The sequence below is a fragment of the Podarcis tiliguerta genome (assembly GCF_965153285.1).
Source record: "Podarcis tiliguerta genome assembly, chromosome: 18".
NCBI classification, from domain to species: Eukaryota; Metazoa; Chordata; class Lepidosauria; order Squamata; family Lacertidae; genus Podarcis; species Podarcis tiliguerta.
Window position 1 is genome coordinate 11,836,909 of NC_139551.1, and position 19,038 is coordinate 11,855,946.

A 19,038-nucleotide genomic window follows, 5' to 3' on the forward strand; every position below is an offset into this window, starting at 1 on the left:
AGCCAGCATAGTAAAACTCAGCATAATTTTTACATAAACATTAAAACGGTGAAATTTAACAATCAATATACTAATTTAAATAGATTTAAAATATGTATCTGAGGAAATATAAAGTCCATTATAAGTTTTTTTAAAATAGAAGAATTTGACTGTGAGCTGTGTCAGAGTATGACTATTTGGGGAGCCGGGCCACCTTTTGCTTTCTTTGACATTTCTGGTGACCTGGGGATTCTGGTCAGACAGGAGGTCACTTAAACACTATTCCTCCCTCCTCTCTGGTCCTTTTCGTACAAGCGGCGTCATGAGAGAGGCTCTGATATCTGGTGAGGAGGGAGAAAACCCTGAACACCATCTTGAGCTTTGGGGAGAAAAAATTGAGATTTAAAGATATATAAAATACAGTCCTAATACAGAGCCAGTGTGGGACTGACCCCTGCCTCTCAGCCTCACCGCCCTCGCAGGGTTGTTGTGAGGGTTAAATGAGAACCAGCGTATCCCACCTTGAGACAAAGATGGGGAATAAATGCAATAAATGCAATAATAAAATAAACAATACTGCACTATTGTCAGTTGCGAGTGCTGGAACCCACGTGGAGTGCAAAACGTTATAGCAATGTCGCCGGGATGCCTTTCTGACCACCTTTGCTTTGGGGATGAAATAAGGGGAGAACGGCGTCACATGTTACCTTGAGCTCCTCGGAGAAAAGGGTGAGGCAGAGATTTTTAAACAGAGGTCTGCTGGCCGCCTGTCTGGGGGTTGAGCTAGATGACCCTTGGGGAACCCTTTCAACTCACAATTCTGTGATTCTCTAAATGCAATAACTAAGACTAGGCCTTGGCTCTGTCCAGTGACAGCGCTTTTCTCCCAGCCTAGAGGCTAGTAGGAAGTGGCAGAATTTTGTTGCTTGCCGCGGGGGGGGGGGGGGACACCACATTTTGCAAAACGGGTTTTGGGGTGAAGGGTGGGGTGAGGTGAAATAATAGGCTGGGTGCCCAGGCAGCCCCCCCCCGACTCCCCATATAAGCAAGAAGCCGCTTTCGCAGTTGCAGCCACCGAAGGGCCATCCAGGGGGCCATAATTCTGATCTCTGCCTCTTTTCACCTTGAAGTGACAGGAAGCCTTCTTGGCGCAATGCTCTGGTTTCTATGGAGACGAGGGTCCTCCAGGCGATGGGATGGAGACCGGCTGAATTGCAGGGGGGGGGGAGAGACGTGGAGGTGAGGCAAACAGCTGGTCTTGGGTAAAAGTGGGGTGTGCTTGGCACAGCTGGCACATTATCCTCCTTTTTGTTTTGCCAACTGCGGTCAGGGATTTGTTCCAGTAACGCAGCACCTGTTTCAGATGCCAAAAGGGAGCTGCAGACGGCGTAGAAATTATTGTACATGCATTCACTGCCCCCCCCCCCGCACCAACTGCAGTTAAATCCGTGGTTCCTGAAGCTGGGATGAACTGGCTTTATTGTCATTTTTGCTTTGCATTGGTGTACCTTTTATTTTTATAATACTGAATTTGTTCTGCGTTTGCTAAATCGTTGGTTTTTGTTGTTTGTAGATTCACTGGCAGGCTCTTCATTTTGTACATTTGTATTTCCAGTGCTCTCAACTTGGATGTTTTGAGTGTTTGCTGTGAGCCTCTTTGAGCTCAGCTCATTCTGGGAAAGCAGAATATAAGTAAAATCAGTCAATCAACCAACCAACCTGGTTCCTCCTTAAAAAGCTGAAAGAAAGAGGTTTTCTAAACATAAAAAGCCAGAGCCAGAGACATCAAAATGACTGTTTCTTTTTAAGAATTGGCTCAGAAGTCCACTTAGCTCTGAATAGAACTTACCCAGAAGGACCAAGGCATGATGGGAATATCCCCACCTCACTCTGAAATCCCCAGAATCTGGTAGGCAGGCAGAGGATTGACGCCAAAAAACCCCACCACACACTTAAAGCACATCCAATGCACTTGTCATCTCTCCCAAATAATCTGGGGAACTGTAGTTTGTTACAGGCTCTGAGAATTAGAGCTCTGCGAGGTCTAAACTACAGCTCCTGGGATGCTTTGGGGGACGTCATGTGCTTTAAATGTGCACTGGGTCTGCCCAGGGTCACTGAAGCACCAGATATCAATGCTGCATGGAGCATGGATGTACAGTACGTCTCTGGGTTTGTTTGTTTGCTTGCTTGCTTTAATTTTACAACTGCTAGTTGCTTTGAACTGCAGTTTGTTAAAGGCACTACTGCAATTCCCAGTGTGGTTTAACAGCCAGTCTCTCTTCCCAGGGAGCTCTGGGAACTGTAGCTCTGGGAAGAGGTCTCCTAACCATTCTCAACACTCTTAGCAAACTGTGGTTCCCAGGATTCTCTGAGCGAAGCCAGGACTGTTTAAAGTGCTTTCAATGGACAGTGCAGATGTACAGTCTGCATGCACAAACTGCTGAGCTATCTATGCCTCACCCCAGGGCAACTATTTGTGCACCCCCTCAGTCCTGCCTGCTCTGGCTGGCAGCAGCTCCCCAGGGTCTCAAGCAGAGAGGAGGACTTCCACACCCCCTGCCAACGGATCCTTGTTAGCTGGAAAGACCAGAGGCTCACCTGGGGACCCTCTGCATGGAAAGTGGCTGCCCCCACCCTGGGCTCCATTCCCCTCCTCACAGGAAAAGAGGCCCTCTCAGTGAAGAAGAAGGGACAGACAGGGCCGTGCGGGTGGAGGAGTTTAATGCAAAGGCAACACCATCGTGGTGAAGAGGAAGGGAGGAGATATATTGCACCAGAACACAGGACAGACAGAGGGAACAGCCCCCTCCCCCCACGAGATGCCCAAGGAAACATGGAACAAAGATGGCAAAAATAGCTTGGAAGGGAGGGAGACGACAAGCGCCCAGCCTGGGACGGGAGAAGCCTCAGTCCTGGGCCACAAACAGCTCTTGTGCTGCCTGCATGCCCATCTCCCCTGCACCATGAGGAAGAGGAAAGGCGTCTCACACCCCCTTCATTGCATTGAAAGCTTCCTGCTCTTTCCTGCTCCATTATCCTGGAGTAGCAACAATTACGAGGCAATCCAATCACCATCTTACTCTGTTTGAAGCAAAAGCGATCAAAGGGTCTTGTGGCACCTGGACGACTAACAAATGCATCATGGCGCAAGCTTTCGTGGAGTCAAGCCCACTTTGTCCAATGCCCACTTTCTGCCTTCTCCGTGGGCAAGGCGGCTCAGTCCCGATGCAAAAGAGCAAATGAGCCCTGATCCGGCAGCAGAAATGGCAACAGCCAGTGCTTTTACTCTAGGGGAAAAGTTGGTACTGCCAGAAAAAAGAACTGGCAAGATCCATCAAGCAGAGAGGACTCTGAAACGGCCCTCAAGGTTGCCCATTATATAGAACAAAGGAACATCAAAGGAACCATATAGCATGCCATGACTTTGAGTTAAATAAAAATGTTGATTAGCATTTTGTGTTAATTAGCAAATGGTGTCCATTAGCTTACCAATGCCACACTACCTGTGCTATCGGTGACTGTTTCTTGGGGATGTTTCCTTGCCAAATTCACAAGGAATTAGAAACACACACACACACACACACACACACACACACACACATACAAACACACACACCCCTTGAGAACAGAGCATTTTAGAGCTGGTTATGTGATCAAACTCTTGCCAGCTTCCTTGAGAAAGTCCAAATGATGACCACTGCAGTCTGGGATGGCTGCTACAGCAGGTCCCACATGCAGACAAACCCTGGGTTTGTGGTCAGCCTCAGGTGGAAGGCATCATTCCCCATCTGCTAGCCTGCCCCTTATAGAGAGACCCAAGAGATCACTTTCTGCAGAGAAAGAAAAAAGAGCATTTTCAAGAAGGGCATTTTCGCTGGCCAGGTTTAATTCACATCCATCAAACCTCCTTTGGGGAAGATTCTCAGGCAGGGTGGAAGGAGAAAGAACTTGCCCAGGTGAAGACCACCTGGTGGAAACCCTCACACACACGGTTCTCAATTGTAAACTATATGCTGATCTCCGCCAGCAATTTCTAGATCAACTCTGCATCCCCAAATGGAACCCAGAGTTGGAGGTCATACATTTTCTATTACTGTGGAATGATCAGGAGCTCACCAAGCTAGTGGCTAAATATCTCTATTTGGTTTTTTGTCGTCGAAATACGCTGCAGACGTCTGATCTCCCTGGAGACCTGGAGATGTGACGATAGACTGCTCTGCCTCCTTTCTTTTAGCAAATGTTTTGCGCCACTGGGGAAGTGGTAATTCTGTAGTGATTTGTTTTGGATGTTTGGATGTGATGCCAATAAAAGGTCTGCTGATGTTCATGACTTTCTGAAAGCTTTCTTCACAAAAGCAAGCGGACACACCCAGGCAGAAATGGTCTGGTTTCTTTTGAGTGACAATACTGGCCTCATAACACAGAGAGCGCCCCTCTATGTACAGACTGTTGGGGGGGGAATCAGGAAAAAGAGATGTAAAGGCTATAAATTATGGTGATTCAGAGGTTTAATTTGAACACAAGCTGGATTTGAGTTTGTTGGTGTCTCTTATATTATGGGCGAATGATTCGTGTTCTTTTATTGGTACTCTTGCTGTGGGTTTGTCATGGCCTTTGGCAAGAACAATAAACTTCTATTGAATTGAATTGAATTTCCGCCTTTATCTGCCTGCCAAGTAAGATTCCCCTTAATGCATCTGACAAAGAGAAAGCTTTGTGCCATGATAAATTTGTCAGCCGCCTAAGGTGCCACCAGACTCTGTGTTTTGCTTTTGCTGCAAGAGCTTGTTGCAGAGAGAGGATGGAGCGACTCTGGTCCTTGAGGGAGATCCTGAACCAAGAGGACAGAAAGAGGCTCCTTCTCAAAAAGCTTTTTAAGCAGAGGCCAAACTGCCAAGGTTGCTGCAGCAACCCATTTCCTGCCTTGCTGGGGGGCTGGGTGAGATGGCTTCTGATGTCCTTCCCAAATCAATCAAGCCATGTGATGCACTGGGAATGCCAACAACAATTGGGCACACTAAACGTTGCAGGGTAAGAGGACATTGCTTTTTGGGTGGGACAATCGTACAAACTGGAAATATTGCAGGAGTCTGAGCCTGCTGCCAGGTGGAGGCAAATAACAAACCCTGGGTGCAGGAACGGCCCCCCCCCCCCCAATTCTGGCTGCTTTGAGTAATTCAGGAAAACATGAGCTGCGATTCCTGTGTTGCAGGGGTCCAACTCTACAATTGTGTGAGTCTACAATTGCGTGATTCTACAGCGGGGAGCCTCTGGAAAGCAAGATACATTCTGAGATCTCTGAAGGCTCATTCTCCCCTCTCCCTGAAAGCAGGATCAGCAGGGTGGACCTTGCTGTGAGGCTGAAATGGGAAACAAAACGGAGAGCAGGCTCTGGGGGCAGCCTCCAAACGGGGCCTCCTGGCTCAGAACCCAGCAAACTGAGACAGAGATAAGCAAGGCCAGAGGGTACCCAGCAAGTGTGGGGAAGGGCAGGTCACCCCAGGACACCCTTCCCCACTGCTGGAGACGGTTGTGGAAGGAGGGCAGGTGGCCGGGCGGCAGACTGTCCATTGTTCTTACTTAGAAGCAGGAGGGTTCAAAGGGTGTCCCTCTCTTCCCGAAGTTCTGCACTCCAGACATTCAACACGCCAAGTCTCTTTGGATCAAATGAAAAAGAAAGAATAAAAGAGCATCCCCTTTGCTCCCACAGCGGCCAGCGGCCAGAGTCCTTTTCAGAGAGTCTGAACGGCAACTGGATACAGCAAGGAGAGGTGCTCAGCACCTTTGACGGGCAGCTCTTGAGCCGTGTAGAAATGGATGACTTCGGGGACGCTGTCGAAGGGGGCGCTGTTCTGGCCCAGGACATACTTGTTCTCCTTCGTCCGGGTGAATTTCATGTGCATGAAGCCTTGGCTGCTCCTGCCAGAGAGAGAGAGAAAGGGGGGGGGGTCAGAGTCTGCATCCCACACTCACAGCGCCCAGCAGCTGAGGATCTTGGGTTTAATTTCACAGGGGGTGTTGGAGGAGGAAGCTAAGAAAGAAAACACAGCCAAGTTGTTTCCAGAGCTGTCCTGCTTTCATTCCCATAGGAAGCTGCTTTGCTCAGACCCCCCCCCCCAATGTCTACCTGAAAATACCCTCCAAGTGTCCTGATTTTCCAGAGACAGTCCTGGAACTCCAGGAGCCATCCCAGTTTCTGATTTGATCCCAGAATGTCCCGCTTTTCATTTTTCCTCCCCTCCACATCTTGGAGAACAATTAAAAGTGTTTTGTGTGTGTGTGCAGAAACAAGAGTCCTGTTTACACGGAAAATAAGGCACCTACACCAAATAAAAGAAATGGTGAAGTTGGTACACAAGGCCTTTCCTATAATTCTGAAGGAAAATTTCACCAAACCACTTTAAATTCTTAAATGGCAATGCGTCAGCAACCAACCATTTATTAGGAAACATGTGGCGTGTTTATCCGTTTATTATAAATTGTCTATCAGAAGTCCCACTGCATTCAATGGAGCTTACTCCAAGGTAACAGGGTCAAGACTGCGCAGCCGTACACTGCAGTCCAAAGTATTTTTACTCATTCGCACAGAGTTCAAAAGGATCTATTCTATTCTATTCTATTCTATTCTAATCCTAACTTTTTCCCTGACAGGGACTCAAGTCAGCTTACCACTAAAATTTTATTTAATTCCATTTATCTGTAGAAGCTGTTGTACACAATCCCTTCCCTCACACATTTTTCCTTTACAACAAGGTTGGTTCAGCAGAGAGGCTGCCCTTGGCTCAAGGTGACCGATCTATGTGTGCATATGACGTCTATGCGCGTGGCGAGATGAAACACAGGAGAAGCTTCCTGGTGTAGAATAGGATTGTCCCTATTTTCATCTGAGAAATATTGGAGGGCAGCCACTGACAGGCAAAGGCTCGCTGGGATTTTATCCTGCCCTACTAAGAGATGTCAGGATTGAACTCCTTTACATGCAAAGCACCTGCTCAGCAGACTTTCCCATAACGGAGACCCCAGGTCTCAAGACAAAACTGGAGGAAGTGAATGTTCCCTAAGAGAAGGCAGAGGGTGCTGGTGGAAAAGAGCAGACTGCAAGAGTCTGAAAGTGAATTTCAGGAACATGGCGAATAACATTTCTGCAGCAAGCCGTCCACAGATCATGAGGTGGGGAGGGAATTGGTGCTGGAGGGAGAGGGGCCGTTTTAATGTTACGGGTTTGACAGAGCAGGGAAGGAGATGAAAGGCCGCGTCCACCGCGGTTGACATGGCTGGGTGTGATCAAAGCGCCAAAGGACTCGGGAGGAGAAGGGGGTCGCGGAAGCCTGGAACGCAAGCTCTGACTTTTTGCCGCAGATTATAACTCATCTGTCACTTTGCTTTTCCTCTTTCCCTTCCGTTGCAGACAAGGGATAAATCCTGATGGATTAAGACGCTGCATAATCACGACAAAGGAAGGGGGTGGGAAGCCTGGCAGAGGGGCTGAGCAGGGTCCTGGGTCTGCCCAGAATGAAGCCCAGCTTTAGGGATGCGCCGAGATTTCAACCTTCTCGTTTACTTACTATTTTTGCATTTGTATATCCCTTCCTCTTCCTCCAAGGTGCTCAAGGTCAGGTTCATCTCCACAACGACCCTTGAGAGAAAAGAGCGACTGGCCCCCAAAGTCGCTTGGCCAGCCTCGTGGCCGAGTGGAGATTTGTACCCCGGCCTCTCCCAGGCCCTCCCTCCAACCACTGCACTGCTCATCGATTTAAAAAGCAAGCATCAAAAAAGCACTTAAAGAGCATGGATCTTAAGAGAAAGGGTGGCCTCTTCAGTATCAACCAATGCCACACGCATGGAAGAGCCAGGCTGGTGCGCTCCCTCTTGGCGCACGAAAAGCCCATGCGCTCGCACGTGGAGGCCCCAAGCGACGAAGGCTTCATCGTGTTCAGATCAGAGGGACAGATGTTCTTTGCTCTCTGAACAGCAGGGCTGGTTATCAAATATTTATCCCGGTGCCAGGAGAGGGGAGGAAAAGGCTCCCTCGCTCTCCGCTGGGTGCCTCCAGAGCATCCCATAATAGCAGGGCAGCCCCTTTTTGCCCTCTTCACCTTGCGTGTCCCAAGGTCACTGGCGGATGTAAAAGTGTGGCCTCTGGGACAGACAGCGCCTGTGGTTTTGGTATATCAATTTCAGGGATTAAATGTCTGCTGATTTTTCATTCCTTGAACACTTTGGTTGCTTTTACAAATAGTAATAATAATAATAATAATAATAGTATTTATATCCCACTCATCTGGCTGGGTTTCCCCACACTCTGCACAGCTTACAACATATAAAACACAACAAAACATCAAACATTTAAAAACAAGATATCCTTTACAACCAACCAACCAACAAACAAACCAATAAATCATTTAAACCAACAACAACAACAGTTTGCAGTTATACCCATTTTCAGGTAACCGCCACCCCCAAGTAAACATTTAACCAACACCAGCCCAACAAAAATGAAACAGAGGAATCAGAATCAGAACTGTCTAAAACATTTTACAACATTTTAGCCAGTTGCCCCAACCCAAGCGCTGCTCCAGCCACGTCCCAGTGGCCTCCCAGGAGCCCCTCTGAGCTGTCCAGGGGGAGTCTGGGCCCCCCAGGCCAGGTGGAAATTGGCCTGGCAGCAGAGAGCAGGCCTTTCTTCCAGCACTCAGGCAGCAGAAAATAGATTCGTTGCTTTAGTCTTTTTGCAAACCGCTTCAAGGTGTTATTATTATTATTATTATTATTATTATTATTATTATTATTATTATTATTTAGATCAAACGGCACATAATTTTTGTAAAACCAATAGCTTGTATGTTTCTAGTTTATCGCAGCTTTTAATGTTCAGGAAGTTTTAGTTGCTTTGTTTGCACACCCTGCCATTTTAGGAGGCAAAACTCCAATTTTCTTTTTTCTTTTTTAATCAGACAACACTTAGCTTGTTAAGTCTATGTTTGATGAAAAAGTGCATAAACTGCTTTTCAAAAACCAAAGTATCTCCATTGTGCCGTCTGCAAATGTCAGGAAATGCTAAATCATCATCATAAGAAAAATAATATTAATATATAATGTACCTGCAAGTACTTGGCAGTCATTCTTTAAGGATTTTGATGTGATTTTACATACCTCTTACCAAGCAAAGCTAAATTATATCAATTTAACCAGCATATATTTCAGATCCCCAAGTTGTGTTGCAACTTTTTTTTGCATACCTCGTTTTTGGAATTTGAAAGCTGGAAAAGTCAACATGCCCAACTCCTGGAATCTTCCTTAAGATCCCGGTTTGGAAAGTGCAGACAGGGAAGAAGATGCTGCTTACCTGAGCGAGAGAGAGTAGTCGTTGCGGCTGGTCTCGCTGTTCCGGACCAGGTAGCTGCCTTCCTTGCAGAGGGTCAGGAGGGATTCAGCGTCGGCTCGGCTGATGGTGCCGTGAAACCACCTGGGGGGGGGGGGGGAGCCCAGCAGGGTCACGGCTTGCAAAACCTCATCCCTTTGCCCAGACCCCCCTTCCTCTACCTTGGCTTCTCTTAGCATCCTTTCCAGGGCCGGCTCACCCGTGTGGCAACATGAGGCGACCGCCTTGGGCGGCAGGACTCCCAGGGCCAGCAGAGCCAGCCTCCAATGGATGCGTTGCTTGCTGCTGCTGCTGCTGCTGCTGCATGGGGACCACTGGGGGCTGGATCCTTCTCAGCAACACCCCCACAGTGGTCTCCAGGCAGAGCCACTGTCGGTCTCCTCTCATCATAGCTGCCCTCCGGGGTCTCCACTCGCCACGGCCTTTGATTCACACTTTAACTATCAGGTAAGGTTGACCTGATTCCCCCATGTTCCTGATGGAGATCTTCATTCACCCCGTCTTCCCTGGCGCAGGGAGCATCCTCGCCAAAATATCTTGGGCAGGCCCCAATTCCTCCATTGGGAGGGACTTTGGAGGTCAGTGGCTTCAGCCAGCGGCAGACGGTCTGTTCGGGGAAATGGGGTACCACCCCCCACCCCAAGACTGCATCCACCTCATTATTATTTATTATTTTATTAAACTTGTATACCACCCTTCATCCACTGTCTCGGGGCAGTTCACAACATAAAAATACAAGATGAAAACACAAAATACATAACCCACCCCACCCCATAATTCCCTCTCCCCCCACAAACAGGTTTGAAAAGATATGGGCTGTTAATCAGCCCAAGGCCTGGCTGAAGAGGAACGTTTTTGCCTGGCACCTAAAGATAGGTAGTGAAGGCCCCAGGCGAGCCTCCCTGGGGAGAGCATCCCGCAAGCAGGGAGCCACTGCAGAAAAGGCCCTGTTCTCGTGTTGCCGCCCTCTGGGCCTCTCATGGAGGAGGCACACAAAGGATGACCAGAGGAGAAGAGCAGGGTCCAGCAGAGGCAGTTTTAGAGTAGCGCGACTAGATCAGCCACACTGGTGCTGAGCCTCAGGGGTTGCTGCAACAATGCTGTAGAATAGGGCACGAGGAGTGGGGGGGGGGCACATTTTTAGTGTCACACAGGACAACGCTGGAACTTGAGAGCCCAAAGTCTGCCACTGGGTCTGGGTAGAGGGGTCATATGGGGAGAGGTGGTCCTTGATGCTTCATGGGTCCAAATCAGCTCTTTGAACTGGGCCTGCCTAGAAACTAATGACCAGCAGTGCAGCCTGACACTCGGTGCTCCAACCATCTTGCCCTGGAGAGCAGCCTGGCTGCTGGATTCTGTGCCGACCTCCCTGTCCTTTAATGCTTGGACTGATACTCTTGAGTTGCATCCTCTTTCCAGCTCCCTCCTCCTCACGCGTCTCTCTCAGGTGTCAGTATGAGAAAACCTTCCCCCCCCCCCCACCTAATGCAAGAACTTGCAGACATGCAGTGCAATGGGATGGTGGAAGATTCAGGTCAGAGACAGCAAAGCCCTTCTTCAGGCAGCATATTGTTTAATGATGGACCTCCACCCCGAAGGAGGCAGATGGGCACCACCTTGGGCAGCTCTAAATGAGGATTGGAGAAAGCCACTGCAGGGGCTGGACTGGATGACCCTTAGGGTCCCGTCCAACTCTATGATTCTAAGAGGAGAGGTCGCCTTGATTCTCTCCTCTGAGGACAAAGCAGCAAGCAGCCCGACTGCCTTGTTCTTCTCTGGCACAGTTAGCTTAAAACTAGAATCCTTTGTCTTTCCAAGTTGGGCACTTCCTATAATAAACAGTGTGATTGTGTTCTTACTCTACAACATGGGTAGGCAAACTAAGCCCCAGGGGGCTGGATCTGGCCCAATCACCTTCTAAATCCGGCCCGTGGATTGTCCAGGAATCAGCGTGTTTTTACATGAATGTGTCCTTTTATTTAAAACACATCTCTGGGTTATTTATGGGGCACAGGAATTCATTCATTTTTTATTTTTCAAAATATAATCCGGCCCCCCACAAGGTTTGAGGGACGGTGGACCGGCCCCCTGCTGAAAAAGTTTGCTGACCCCTGCTCTACAAGCCTCTCTCTCTCTGTGAGATTGCAAGAGAAGGGTCACTCTATGGACAGTTAGCAAAACGAAAGAAGGGCGTCCCGGTAATTCCGAGTGGAGGTTACAGACACGAGGCTCCGAATAGAATCATAGAAGTGCAGAGTTGGAGGGGACACAGAGGGTCATCTAGTCCAACCCCCTGCAATGCAGGAATCCCACCCACAACCACCCCTGGGTGGGCTCAAACCACCAACCTCCTGGCCAGATGCCCTGGTCCTTTGTGCCCCTAATTAAGGCACATGGGGGGGGGGGGTGATTGGAGGTTTCAGCCCCACCTTCCGTTTCCCCATGGCTGTAGGAGGACAATTTACTGGAGCAGTACATTTTCAATAATTTGGTCAATAGCGGCTAACAAGAAAAATTACCCAGACAAAAATAAATTAAAACATCAACAATATCTACGAAACATGACAAGAAATGCAATGATGATAATTCTTTATGATTAGTCAATAGCACTCAGAGGATAATAATGTCCCATTCTGACGGAAATTGTGCGCAAGGGAGACAGGGGCTTCTTTTACGTAACACAGCCTTGATCTTCAAAGCTAGTTTTGCAGAGCCTGAGAGATTTAACTGAAATCAGCGTGATTATTTTATTTTTTCCTTACTCTTGTTGAGCAACATCAGACACCCCTCCCCCCGCCCCAAATGAAATATCCCAAACTGCTTTTGAAACTGTTCTGTCGGAACGGCAAAAAGCCACAGAATTAAGTGTAGCCTGGAGAATTCCACTGCCTAAAAAACAAATTTAAACATAAAGTTCCTAGTCCATAAGGATGTATGCTGCTGTGTGCCCGGGGGGGGGGGGGGATGCTTGAGGAAATTCCAGAAGAGATCCTCCCCCTACAGAGTCTTTTGGCCTGTAATTCTCTTGCTCAAAGACAGATATTCTTCTTGCAGAGGCCAATCAGTGCCTTGACTTTGCTGGGGAATTTTCCTTTTGGGAAAGCTTGTTTTATCAAACAGGCTTGGGTCAAATGAAACAGCATGAATTATGCAAATCAAGCCACTGGGCATCGCTTTGCATAATCTTTGCAAGGCACAGGGGTGTCCATTGGTCCGACTGCATTGCTGAACAACAGCAGCAAAGCAAAAAGACCTCCCACCACCAGGCCTATGGGATAATCCCCTGCACATGTGTAGATTTGCACTCTGATTATTCAAAGCATCCTGCTCTGTGCCTTGTCTCTGACAGTAATCCTGCTGGGATAACATACTGGGGTCCATTAATTCCAATGGGTCTGCTCCGAGGAGGATTCCGTTTGAGACAATCTTCTGACGCACAAGGTGGAACAAGCCCTCCTGGATCAGGCCCGCCTCCTGCTCTCCCCATGGCCAACCAGATGCCCCCAACTCTCCCTCCCTGGAGCTCAGCCCCACTGCTGCCTCTGCCTGCGGAGGAAGAGCAGAGCCATTGTCCCCTGCAGCCACGGAGAGACCCCTTCTCCATGAACTTCTTTTGAAGCCATTTACGTTAAGGTTACCAGATTTTTCTCAATGAATCCGGGGACACTTTTCAACTTCCTACTAGATAGATGGATTTTGTCAGGGGACTGATTTGTAAATCCGGGGACTGTCCCCGGGACCGTCTGGTAACCTTGATTTTGGTTGGTGGCTCCCATGGCGTGAAGGACTCTCCTTTGTCCTGAATCTGCCCACGTTCAGCTTCATTGGACGTTGGGCGGGGGATCCTGGGAACAGCAATTTAGCTCTCCCCGGAGCTGCAATTCCCAGCCCCTTTCACAAACCCCCATTTCCAGGATTTTTTGGAGGGAGCCAAGTATTTTCCATGCATATTCCATACTCCCCTTGAAGCCAAGAAACCAGAGTGCTGGCCCCCCATGGGATGATTTCCGGGGGGGGGGGGGAGGAGTTAGATGAAGACCACCTCAGGACCACCCACCGCTGAGTGAACTACCTTTGACCTGAACAACTTAGGTCAAGGGTACCTCAATCAGTAGAGCATGAGACCCTTAATCTCAGGGTCGTGGGTTTGAGCCCCACGTTGGGCAAAATATTCCTGCACTGCTGGGAGTTGGGCTAGATGGTCATTGGGGTCCCTTCCAACTCTACAGTTCTCTGATTCTGTGATCATGAGTTCATCTGCAGGAGCACTGTTGGCTGTTCCCGTTCAATTGGCAAGGCTCAATTGACAACACAATGAACGGAGTCTTTATTCTCATTGGCTCAGTCCTCTGGAACTCACTGCCACTAGAGATTCAGCAGGCATCTTCCATCTCAGCTTTTAAATACCTGCTGAAAACATTTCTGTTCCACCAGGAATGCATCTATCCATCACAGTTTGTTAATTTCTGGTTTTAACATTTCTGCATGGTTTTCATTGCATAATATGAGGCACAATGATTATAAATCACTCTATCTTTTATGCAAAGCAGTATTACACTAACTTGCATGCATGCATGCAGACACACATGTGTATGTGTGTATGGCAATCCCCCATCTATGCGCATTTTATACGTGCATGACTGCACACATGCAGACCACACCAAACCTGGAAGTGACCCGAAAACGTCACCAAAAGGGTCATAATGGGGTGAGGTGGAAGAGGGTGTTTGCAGGCTTCCCCAATGGTGCTTCAAATATACGTGCCTCAGAACATAACCCCCACTTAAATGGGGGGGGGGGTTGCCTGTACACACACACCCAATCCTGCAGGAAGGATCCCGATGAGTTTTTGATATGTTACTATTTAAATAATTGCAATAACTAAAAATTAAACAAATAAGCAGTCTACACAGCCAAAATCTCCCTTATGTAGCATAAATGACTCCTAGAATCATAGAAGTGGAGAGTTGGATGGAGTCCCCAAGGGTCATCTAGTCCAACCCCCTTGCTTCCCCTTACACCTGGCACTCCCCTCCAAGGCCCCTCAGATCTCCCACAGTCCTTTGCTACCTGCAACTCTCCTTGCACAAAGAAGGAAGATTGTTGCTGGCCCACAAATGCATTTTTACGCGGGTGTCGTGGCTTGCTGGCACCTCCCATCACTTACGCCTGATTTTCCAAGGGCAGCGAGGGGTCAATGCGCTCCGCAGCAGGAAGGCTGTGCTCAGGGCTCTGCGACCGGACAAACTTGGAGCTCCCCGTCAGGTGTGGGCGCCAATGTTCTTTGTGCGTGGAAGAGGCAGCGGCGAGGGACGTCCATTCCCAGTCTGGGGTCTCAAACTGCACTGTGGGGGGAGTGGAAGGGACCAGTTAGACTGGGGGGTTCAGCTGCTGCCCAATGGATGGTTTTTGTAAAAAATTAAAATGCCCCCCCAGGTGGTAAACGGATAAAGTAAATCTTCAAACTTGCTTTACTGATTTTTCACAAAGCAAAAACAAGCATTGAATTGTTGTCCAGTACGCGGGTGGCACTGTGGGTAAAACCTCAGCACCTAGAACTTGCCGATCGCATGGTCGGCGGTTCGAATCCCCGCGGCGGGGTGCGCTCCCGTCATTCAGTCCCAGCACCTGCCAACCTAGCAGTTCGAAAGCACCTCCAGGTGCAAGTAGATAAATAGGGACCGCTTACCAGCGGGAAGGTAAACGGCGTTCCGTGTGCTGCGCTGGCTCGCCAGATGCAGCTTGTCACGCTGGCCACGTGACCCGGAAGTGTCTGCGGACAGCGCTGGCTCCCGACCTCTAGAGTGAGATGGGCGCACAACCCTAGAGTCTGTCAAGACTGGCCCGTACGGGCAGGGGTACCTTTACCTTTACCTATCACAACATGCATTGCACTGTATGCATAGCATTGTCTGGAGCAGCGCATGAGACTCTTGATCTCAGGGTGGTGGGTATGAGCCCCACCTTGGGGAAAAGATTCCTCCGTTGCAGGAAGTTTGGCTAGACAGCCCTCATGTCCCTTCCGACTCCATAGGAATTAAGCAAATGTGATGGAGCAAGTGTGATGTGGTGGTTGCATGCAGACACAGAGTTTCTTTTCACCACACTGCAGAGTGTTTATTAGCTTACCAAGGCCAGGATACCCGTGCTATCCATGATTCTTTCGTGTGAATGATTTCCTGACGACAGTTCACGGTCAGAAGCATGCCAACTTAACATCAGAAGAGGCTGCTGGATCAGGCCAAGGGCCCATCTAGTCCAGCTTCACAGCGGCACTCTCCCCTCCTGTGGCTTTCAGTGGAGGCACAAAGAATTTGTTCCTTTTTTAAAGCCATCTAGGCTGTACTCCTCTCATTGGGCTCTGTAACCTTTCAGGCCTCCCTGTAGTCGATGCAGTATTTGTTAAGAAAAGGCCTTCGAATAGTGTGGCACTGTTTTCATTTTCTGTATTTTAACCGATCTGAGGACTTTTATATTGCTTTAATTCTATTCCAGTTCAATTACTTTTCAATGACGATCTCTTATATGTATTTAGCTGTTTGCATTTATTATTTATTTTTTCACAGCACTGAGAGCCACGCTTGAGCGTAAAAACAAAACACATTGAAGCAGTTCACAAAAGAAAATGATAAGATTGAGGAAATTTTACAACCCTGCTTTGAAGCATACAAAAGTTAAAAAGCACTAAAGCAGATTAAAATCATGCCAACTTTCTAAGCGTCTGGGAAGGCATGTTTGTTTTTAGAAGGCACCTGCTTGGTCTCAATGGGCAGGGAGTTCCTAAGGGCCGGCCCTGCCACCCGCAATGATGGAGCTCTTACAAATGCAGAACAGGAATTGTGTGGCACCTGGAATGGTGCCAGTAACATTTTATCTGCGTCATTTTGTGTAAGTTGCCTTGAGTCCCAGTCTGAGGAAAAGGCGGAATAAAAATTATAATAACCCTAATTTATCACTGTTTTTAATCCTTTGGTCATATTTTTTGAATTAATACAGAGCCTGACCTTCTTCACAATGCTAATCTTGGGGTGGGCTTGTGACAGGATGTGGAAAATGCAGGTGGGGGGGCAGTAGCACATGGGACACGCCACGCATCCATGTGCAGACCAGCTGTCATGAATGTGGCAAGCGCAGGAACAGCAGGGAAGAGGGATGGAAGAGAGACGAATCAGAAGAGGAAGAACAAGAGGGAAGACCCTGGAGACAAGGAAACAGACACAGAATACAGAAAAGCGAGGAGGGGGGCATTCATTGGGCACCCCCCCCGGAACCATAGGGACTAGAGCCTTTAAGGGTACCTCCAGGAGGACAGGTGTATTCTGTGGCATGTTCTTGTCTCATAGGAGCCAGTGTGGCCTAGTGGTTAGAATGTCAGACTAGGGCCTGGGAGAGACCAGGGTTCAAATCCCCCATTAAGCTCATTGGGGGCCAATCCCTGCCTCTCAGCCTAGCCTACCTCACAGGGTTGCTGTGAGGATTAAATGAGGAAGAGAACCATGTGCTGCACTTTGAGCTCCTTTGGGGGAAAGAAAGTGGGTCAGAAATGCAATCACATAAAATAAACAAGCCAGAAATACTGCAGGAGGGACAGGTTTATTCTGCGTCAGTTACTGTTCTGTGATGCTTCCCCAGGGCAAAAAAAGCAGGGCAAAAAAAGAGGAAGAAAGCAGAGGATTTGTAGTGTGAAAAGTTATGGGATTTCAGCAGGACGCACTGACTGGAGAAAAAGCAGTGTGGCTGCCCCAAAACTTTGCAGGCGCAGACAGGGCTGGAAGTGGGGGGGGGGGGGGAGCATCAGGAGCACAAATCATCGTGAATGTGCAATAAATGCACTGTCTGGAGGGATCCAGAGAAACAAATGCTGGAGTTTTCCAGGGCCAAATCTCATGCAGACTTTTCGGTCCCCTTGTGAGAAGGCGCTGTGTCCCTGTTGCCAACACCATTTTCACAGGTGAAGGCTCCATGCCTTTTCATGCGTGAGTGGAACGCAGAAATTCAGCAGGTGCAGCTTGTCTGCTGGGGAAGCTGCACCCGTTGAACATTTGCCTGCCCTGTGGAAACTTCTGTCTATGGAGTGGAAACTTCTGTCTATGGAGACAGCAACCCCAGTGCCACTATAAGCTGGAGTCAAAAATAAACACAGCGCCAACCAGAGAAGGCAAGAGAGGTGTGCAGGGGAAAAGATGTTTCCAAGCCAGGGGAGAGAGGCTGAGGTGAGTAAGAGGTTAAAAAAAGACGTCACCTTCTGGATCTAGGGATTCCTCTGTGCCCGTGAGTTGTCCTACCGGAGGTGGCCAGGGCAAGACTTTATTCTCCTTAATGTCTACTGCAATGGGAGAGGGCATCATGGAGGAGAGAGAGAGAGAAGGGAGGTGGTCGGGAGGAAGGAGAGATGATGGGAAGAGAGAAGGAAAGGAAGGGCATAAAAAGGGAGGAGTGCAAGTGAGCAGACAGAGAGGAGAGGAGGAGGAGGAGGAGGAGGAGGAGGAGGAGGAGGAGCATGGCAACAGAGAAGGGGAAGGAGAGAAGAGAAGACCAGGGGAAGGGAGAAGAGGAAAGGAATGCAAGAAGGAAAGGAGGAGAGAGAAGAAATTATGGGGAGAGGAGCATAAGAGGAGAGATGGCAAGGAAAGATGAGAAGAAATGGAAGAACAGAATAACAGAGAAAAAGAAGGAGCAGAGGAATTCATGGAGACAGGAGGAGAAATTTGGTGGAAAGGCGAGAAAAGAAAGCAGGAAGAGGAGGGAAGAGGAGCAGAAAAACATGGTGAGGAGGGAGAGAGAGAAGAGTGTTGAGAAAGAGGAAGGGAGGAAAGAGACAAAACAGACATGATAAAAAAGAAAAGATCTAATGACGGACAGACAAGGGGAGACAGGCAATTGCCCCCTCGGCCCCTCCCTTCACAACAGCCATTCTCTGAGTTGCCCCCGCTGTTTCCTCAGCTCTTCTTTTTAATGAAATAAGTGCTTTATTTCTGCTTGACACTGCAGAGGACTGGAGGATACATAATATTTTTAATATATATAATAATGTTCTTTTTAAAGCTATAATATTGATGGAGTATCCTGTTTTCAGATTATTATTTTTAACCCGTTCCTCTTAAGCCAAAGAAGCTCCTTACAGTTCAGCAATTTGGAGCTCCACTCATAACAAAAGTTTTAAAACTTTTAGAACGCAATTTACATTTTTTGGGCCCCCCAAGAGAGTGGGGCCCTAAGCTCTAGCCTGTTTAGCTTGTATGTAAATCCAGCCCTGCTTCCACCCCTCTGGCTCCCCTTCTCTTCGGGATACCTGCTGGAGGTGGATTGGATCTGCTCAGCAATACTCTTGAGTAGGGCTCTCCAATGGTCCTGATTCTCCAGGGAAACACCCAGAATTACAAAAGCCACCCTGGCTTCTGATTTGATCCCAGAATGTCCCTGCTTCCTGCTGCTGTTTGGGGAGGAGGATGAGCCGGGGGAGGGGGGTGCGACTGTGAGGGAGCCTCCTGTTGCCTCTCCACCCCCCCCCCCATGGGTGCATGACCAGCTTCCCCCTTTGGGCAGCTTGTAGGGGCTGCTGGAGAGGGGTGAGGAGGAGTAAAGGGAGAGCAGAATGGAGTGCAAGGAACCTTGATTTTTTAATAATACAGTGGTACCTCTGGATGCTTTGACCAAACTGCGGGAGGCAGTGG

At 48.6% G+C, this 19,038-nt stretch overlaps 1 protein-coding gene across 2 annotated transcripts in view; it reads right to left on the minus strand.

Annotated features, from left to right (window-relative positions):
• Positions 1-2,936: 2,936 nt before the first annotated feature.
• SHD (Src homology 2 domain containing transforming protein D) overlaps positions 2,937-19,038 on the minus strand; it is a 32,834-nt gene continuing 16,732 nt past the window's right edge. Inside the window, exons 5-8 of one of the 2 annotated variants that reach the window (XM_083421748.1) lie at positions 17,607-17,690; positions 14,532-14,709; positions 9,329-9,448; positions 2,937-5,901 (exon numbers count right to left, since the gene is read on the minus strand). In XM_083421748.1, coding sequence (XP_083277874.1) covers positions 5,715-5,901; positions 9,329-9,448; positions 14,532-14,709; positions 17,607-17,690 — 569 coding nt within the window. In that variant the 3' untranslated portion in view covers positions 2,937-5,714. The remainder of the gene's footprint in view (positions 5,902-9,328; positions 9,449-14,531; positions 14,710-17,606; positions 17,691-19,038) is intronic. The other variant, XM_083421749.1, reaches the window with a different exon arrangement.